Source organism: Piliocolobus tephrosceles, unplaced genomic scaffold, assembly GCF_002776525.5.
Source record: "Piliocolobus tephrosceles isolate RC106 unplaced genomic scaffold, ASM277652v3 unscaffolded_28606, whole genome shotgun sequence".
NCBI lineage: Eukaryota > Metazoa > Chordata > Mammalia > Primates > Cercopithecidae > Piliocolobus > Piliocolobus tephrosceles.
Genome location: NW_022311650.1, coordinates 8579 through 16081, shown reverse-complemented (window position 1 = coordinate 16081; position 7503 = coordinate 8579). Strand labels below are relative to the sequence as shown.

General features: G+C 42.2%; 1 protein-coding gene across 3 annotated transcripts in view; it reads right to left on the bottom strand.

Annotated features, from left to right (window-relative positions):
- Positions 1–203: 203 nt before the first annotated feature.
- LOC113221965 (E3 ubiquitin-protein ligase HERC2-like) overlaps positions 204–7503 on the bottom strand; it is a 14784-nt gene continuing 7484 nt past the window's right edge. For 2 of the 3 annotated variants that reach the window (XM_026451286.1, XM_026451285.1), the window contains exons 4-11: positions 4989–5070; positions 4734–4877; positions 3265–3355; positions 2804–2981; positions 2541–2622; positions 2281–2452; positions 1366–1510; positions 204–470 (exon numbers count right to left, since the gene is read on the bottom strand). In XM_026451286.1, coding sequence (XP_026307071.1) covers positions 219–470; positions 1366–1510; positions 2281–2452; positions 2541–2622; positions 2804–2981; positions 3265–3355; positions 4734–4877; positions 4989–5070 — 1146 coding nt within the window. In that variant the 3' untranslated portion in view covers positions 204–218. Of the gene's footprint in view, positions 471–1365; positions 1511–2280; positions 2453–2540; positions 2623–2803; positions 2982–3264; positions 3356–4733; positions 4909–4988; positions 5071–7503 lie in introns of all 3 variants that reach the window. The other variant, XM_026451287.1, reaches the window with a different exon arrangement.

Genomic DNA, 7503 nt, shown 5'->3' with positions numbered 1-7503 from the left:
ACACACAAGTACAGCACTGTGAGTTTACCTGATCATAAATACAAGAATCAGCAACATACTTTCTTCTACAATTTTCATTCCAGCATGGATAAATCGCATGAGAGCACACCACAATTCTTCTGTGTCTTTAGATTCATAATGCAGTTAACACAGCACTACAACCTCTAATGCGTTGGCACAATTAAATCTGTAAGGTTGCTGTAATCTACAGAAAAATCTCAGAGAAGACACAAACCTGTGTTACCTAAATAGGAAGCACCTAAAGGGTCTCTTGCAGTCTGGAAGAGGACGGGCTCGTGGACAGAGGGCATGGCCACATCCACGGTTGTCCACACCACACTGTGAGACGACCCGCAAGCCACGCGCGTGATCTTCTGGCCTTCTAAGCCCTGCACGAGTGTGGGCTTCCTGTTAACCGTGGTCATGCCATTGCCCTGCTGGCCACGGTCATTGTCACCCCAAGCATACACCTGTTTACAAGGGGGGAAAATGCTTATAATTTTTCAACATTTCAGGACATTTTCTTTAATGTAATTTTTACTTCAAAATGCTTAACGTGTATGCCACGGTAGTTGAAAGAATTGAGTTCTTAAAGGTGAAAACAAACCATTTCACAATCTTACAAAATGGCATCAGTGTACGACAATTCTGAAGAAACTCTAACCATGAAAACGCTGGATAATACCTATAAAAGGAGTATTTTCTTAATATTAATCCAATTCTGTTTTGTTGCAAGACACACAGAAGCTCCTCTCTTCAACAAAGTGCAATAATTTTTTTCCCTTGTATTTTGCAAAGAAAAATGACCAAAAACAATATGCTCGTTTTTCAAGTAAGTTGCTTCTTGGCCTTGTAGAACTATAAAGTATAATTCATTTTGACTCAAAAACAGTAATGGTAATTTTGCTTTCATACATAAAATTTAAAATTGAATATCCACAAGCCAGTCATAGCATATGCTCCTACAAGCAGAAGAGACGGTAACACTTGTCAGGCAGTAGCTCTGTCTCTAAAATGAGGCATGGATCCCTCCTCGCCAGTTAGCAATTCTCTAAAGGAAAGTCTTGCTAATACCTTGCAGTAGGAGCATCTTCAAGAATAACAATCTTTCCACACACTTTTCACGCAGACTTCAGAATGGGAACGTGTCTTTTCTGAGGACCCCCCCACCCCAACCCCTGCAGCCGAGCAGGCAGATACACCAGTGGGCAAAAGGGACGCGTCCTGCCCTCGTGGTTCTTCAAGCAGTAAGACTCGGCTGATTTCATCTACAGCTGCGATTTCAACAGGACGAGCACCATGTCGTGACCCCCAAGTCCCCCAAGTCAGGATGGCACGCCACCCCCAGGCCACCTGCAGCCTTACCTGCCCCGAGTCCGTGACCGCCAGGCAGTGCAGGGCCCCGACGGCCACATGCACGATCTTCTTCCCTCTCAGCCCTTCCACCACCTGCGGTTTCCGCACGTGCACGTCAGAGCCATGGCCCAACCTGAAGTAATCCCTCTTTCTCCTGGGAGAAGGCCAATGGTGGAGTGTTACAATACGTTATGGTCTGACAATGCTACACAAGAAAACGCTCAGTCTCACATCTTTCGCAGCCAGCTCAATGACATCACACACGGCACTCAGGGTCTTTGAACTTACATTCAAAATCATACACCATTAATTCAAATTAACTTATTAAGTCAGCTGGGAAAAACCTTAATACTTTAATACATGTTTTACGATATTTAAGTTACTGTTGTAAGTTTTCATATAAAGAGACTGAAAATAAGACACACTACTGCAAACACCTATCCAAAGTCCTATCTGGTATACACCTTTCTCAAACTGCCTCTGGTCATGACACAGGCACTAAGGCCTGACACACCATTCAAGGCCAGTCTGGACATGTGCTCTTTTGCACATTAATAAAATAAGCTTTTACAAGAAACACATGTTAACTTTTTCAGGATCAAAGGATTCAGAAGGTCATTTTGCTCTCATTTTATCCTTAGGCTTCAGCAGAAGAAATCTTTCCTATAAATCTCACCCAAACAGGAAAGGTGAGCGGCCTATAATTTTTCTAGTATTTTCAAAATGACCCAGTTACAATGGGAAATTTCTTCTTGTACTATTGTCACTAATCCCAACTCAATATCCTTTAAAGGACAAAGATGCATGCATACGTAACAATCTGACAGGTCACAATCACGCCGGGGTGGGCCTGGGGTGAGGCCCAGGTTCCCTGCACGCCCCTGCACAGGCACGCACACTGTGACAGGGAGGATGTTTACGTACCATGTCCACACCACTCCAGACTCGGTGAGCGCCAGGGAGAACTGAGCTCCACACTCAATCTGGCACACCCCCTGTCCATTCAGTCTCTCAGTGTTCTGGGGAATGTTACAGCCTTCACTTCCGCCCCGGCCCAATTTTCCCAAGTCACCATCACCCCAGGAAAATACCAAACCTGGGTTTAAGAATATAGATATACTTCAGGCCAACGTTTCATATCATTCTTACCCACCCAGGAGCACAGAATCATGCCAGGCACTCACCTTCATCGGTCAGAGCCAGGGTCTGTGCATCTCTACTCTCACATGCAACCTGGATTACTCTGTGACCAAGAAGGACTTTCACCTACTCAATTACAAATTTAAAAACAGAATCAAGCACAGGCACGGAGAAAGCAAGGGAATTTCCCAAAGACAAAGCCAACCACGCACACATCTTTATGAACTTTCCTAGACTCGAAGCTTAGTTTCTCTTGAAATCTTCAGATGGTAAGCTTTCTGTAAGCAACAAAAAAGCGTATAATCACCATTTTGGACGTTAGCTGGGTCGTATTATCCCCATGTCCCAGCCGGCCATACTCGCCGAGGCCCCAGGTGTACAGTTCCCCGCTGGATGTGAGGGCCGCGCTGTGCGAGCTCCCACAGGCGATATCCCGGATTCGCTTGGTTTTCAGGGCCTCGATCAGCCTTGGCTTGTCACAGTTCCTACAACAAGAAGAAATCAGCTCCCTACAGTCAATCCGTCCCTTCTTAGAGATGAAGGAAAAAAGACATCTATACTGATCCACATGTAGTCAACAGAAGATCCACAGATCAACTATCAAACCTTAAAGCAGAACCGATGAGACCAAAACACAAACAACCGTGTTAAAAAAAAAAATGTTTAAGATTCATTTCCATAATCTATTCTAATTTCCTGCAAAATAACTTTCAAGAGTATCCATAACAGTTTCTTATTAGCAAATGAGACTAAAGAAAGTACTCTTACATTCTGCTAAAGTGTCCAAGTTTTCTGTCGTCACCTTCACCCCACGAAAACACTTTTCCATCGACAGTTAAAGCCGTTGCGTGCCGGCCACCTGCAACATGCACAGGTGTGCGGATTGCCAAAGGGCAGGGTATAGAGAGCCCACAGCATAGCTCCCTATTTTGCCTGGCATGTAGCACACACTCAATGAGTGTGAGCTGAATAAATGAGTAACTCAACAGGATCAACAGTGGAATTAGCAGGAAAGCTTTCTGGGACATATGTCTCAAATAAGTGAATTTTTACTAAACTACAAATTTAACTCTAGGAAGAATTTGCAAAGAGGGAAAATAATACTGATTATTAATAGGGTTCCTATTATGTTAAATACATGAAAAATCAAAATTTAGATGAAAAAAGTAAAAATAATTTGTGATTAGACAAAACGTAAAAATAGTGTCAATTTAAGCTTTTGAGAACTGTACCTCAACAGTGAAATTATTCAATCATTTGCATTAGCATTATACTCACTCTTCCCAAAACACACCAGCTGATGCTCTTTCCCCAGCATGGAATATTCTCAAAAGTCCATACAACCTGCCTCAGGATTAAAGGCATGACCACTCCTACACAGTGAGCTCCTGCCAACTCCTGGGCTTTGACAATATCACAGTAGACCGGGTTTATAATCCCCCAGCGCTCATTCTCCCCCTTCCTTACCAACAGAACCCCCATGTTAATGTGCTCAGCTAAACACCACTTCCCAGCCTCCTCTACCCCCAGGAGATGGTGAGTGAAATGAGTGGGGCTTCGGAGGGGCTCTGGAGAGAGGGCTGCATGGGTGGGAGGGCACACTGTGTGCCGCTTGCCTCTTCTGCCAGGCCTGGCCCTGGACTCTGGGGGCCAGAGCTAGTCTAAGACCATCTTCCCACAAAGGGGGACACAAAGGACCAGCACTCCTCATAGACACAGCCCTGCTGGATGGACTCTGACCCCACCTCTGGACTTTTACAAACGAGAAAAGTAAAACTCTGCATTGCTTAAGCCACTATCATTTGGATTTCCGGTTATGCGGGTGACACTGAGCCCCGTTCAGCAAAGGTATGAACTGAATTAGAACTTAGTGTCTAATTCAGTTCCGTTCCTCAGAGGCCTAGCATGGTGTTTCCAAAATAAACACTCCCTACACTGAAAGAGTGGTCTGTTTTTTTTTTAAAGGATCTTTCTCATTACTTGGGTTCACAGATACTTTTGGGAATCTGAAGAAAGTTAGACTCTTTTTCAGAAAAACAGCCTGCCTTTAGGCAAAAAACTTGATTTGGCAGCAATAACTAAATTCTAGACCACCTAGAGATTTACATTATCCAATTTTTATTCCTACTAAGTAAAAACTTAAGAAAGAATGTAAGGACACCAATTAGGGCTTTGGTTAACAATGGAGCAGGAGCAACAGGCTGATCCACACAGGCCTGCTGGTGCTTGGTTTGTACCTGAGTGAACAGCCACCTTCTTCACCACGTAGCTGCTGAGAGCTGTCATCTGCCGTGGGATGGGCACCATCCTGCTGGAAATGCCCAGCCCCAGCCGGCCATTCGTGGCTTCTCCACAGGCGTACACCTTCCCTTCCACAGTCACTGCAAGGAACGACAGCCAGGAGAGGACTCACTTTTCACAACATTAAAAACTTTTCTGTTTTTTGGTGCCAAGCATAATTTAAAAATTTTTTAATATTAGAATAATCATACCTGCAAACAAACTTTTAGAACCACCAGCCACCTGTACCACATTCAAAGCAGACAGTGTCTCAGAGAACGAAGGAACCTTTATCTAGAACAGAGTATTTTTAAGGAAAAAAAAAAATTTTACTTACATGTTTAAAATTATGTTACCTTATTATATGATACAAGGAATTACAGTCATGCACTGCATAACATTTCACTCAACCACAGGCTACATATACGATGACAGTCCCAGTAGATCATAATGGAGCTGAAAAATCCTTACTGCCTAGTGGCGTCCTGGCCATTAACAACATCACAGTCCAACCAATTCCTCATGTGTCTGTGGTGATGCTGTGTCAACAAGCCTCTGTGCTGCCAGCTACATATCAACAATCCCTAATACCTCATAATGATAACAGACAACTGCTACTGGCCTATATATTCACTATGCGATACTTTCTATCATTTTTTTAGAGTGTATTCCTTCTACTTTTTTTTTTTTAAGCCGACTGTAAAACAGCCTATAGCTGGTACTTCAGGAGGGATTCCAGAAGGCACTGCCGTCACAGGAAATGACAGCTAGCTCCTTTGTGGGGGTGAAAGAGAAGTAACACTATGATCCTAGCTAGGCTAATGTATGTGTTTAAGTCTCAGTTTTTAACAAAAAAGTTTAAAGAGAAGAATGTAAAGAAAACATTTTGTACAGAGCTGTGTTTGTGTTTTAAGCTAAGTATTATCATAAGAGTCAAAGTTTTTTAAAAAGTGAAAAGTTCACAAGTAAAAGTTACAAATAATTTATTATTAAAGAAAGAAAAATATTTTTTATAGAGTAGCCTAAAGCATATAGTGCTTCTAAAGTCTACAGTAATGTGCACTGACTCACCCAGAGCAACTTCCAGTCCTGCAAACTCCATTATTCATGGTAAGTACCCTATGCAGGTGTTCCATGTTTAATCTTTTACACTGTATTTTTTACTGTACCTTTTCTATGTTTAAATACACAAATGCCATTGAGTTACAACTGCCTATCATATTCAGTACAGTTACATGTTGTAACTGTACTAGGAGGAGCAACAGGCTATACCATATAGCTTGACTGTGTAGCAAGCTACACCATCTACATCTGTGTTAAGTACACTCTATCATTTTCCAGCAATGACAAAATCACCCTACCAAAACTTTCTCAGAATGTATCCCCATCGTTAAGTAACACATGACTGTACTACTACTATGTATGGTTACATTAACCAAAGGCGTTGGTTATCCCTTGGAGATTCACACTAGAGTGTTTTAAAAATGAAATGATACACTGTGATTTACTTTAAACCAGAGTTGGGGGAACGAGAGGACAGAGACAGAAAAACGTAGGCAGCTGCTGGTAACTATGGAAGCTGGTACCAGGGACATAAGGGTTCGTGATGTTATTCACTCTATTTGGGTACCTCTGAACATTTCCATAATAGAAGGTAGAAAATAAAATACGGTTGGTCCTCTGTATCCATAGGTTCCATATCCATGAATTCAACCACCCATGGATTGAAGATTTTTTATTGTACCTATACTAAATACCTACAGATATTTTTGTTGCCATTATTCCCTTAACAATGTAATATAACAACTACTGACATACCATTTACATTGTATTAGGTATTCTGAGTAATCTGAAGATGATATACAGTATTTGGGAGGGTGTGCATAGGTTATATGCAAACACTACACTGTTTTATATCAGGGACTTGAGCATCCACAGATCTTGGTATCCACAGGAAGTCCCGGAACAAATCCCCCATGGATACTGAGGGATGACTATGCATATAATGTAAAGATAAAAACACACACCTGTAGACTATACCTTATTTCAAGTCATGTCCTGCTCATTCTCTGATTCTGACCCTGACATCTCTAAGAAATTATATACTTAAATTTCCCATTGTAGACGGATGTAATTTAATTTAAAATTCCTAGGGCCTTTTGTCTAAAAAAGCCTTTATGATTCCATGGGTGAAACAGTCACTACTGCAGTGGAAGAAAGGATTTTCATCACAACCATGGAAAGATGGCTCCGTCCTTGAAGTGAAAACTCCACGTAGGGCAGTGAGCAAGGTCATAGGCTCCCACCAATGGCCTGCACCTCAGGGACCCCTGGACAGCCCTGCACTCCCACAGCTGAGACACCCACAGCTCACTGTCCACTGTCCACTTCCCAAACCAAGCTCAGGGGCATTGAAATACAAATCCAATTCAAGGCTGCTCCAATACAGATAAAAATTATTGCACCTTGAAAGGAAAGAGTTCAAATGAATGAGTTCTAACTTTATTTCTCAGCTTCTCAACAGAGCAGGCAATAAGGAAAATGTATGATGTGATGTCTCACAGAATACTAACAGGAAGCCTAAGTTCATGTGAACACAGAGAGTGCCTCTGGGCAATAAAATTTAGAGGAATTTGCTTTGTGGCTCCTCAGCCAGGAGACACTAAGTAATATAAGGAACGCCGAATTCAACTCCAGTTTAAATGCATCATTTCTTACACCTATTCT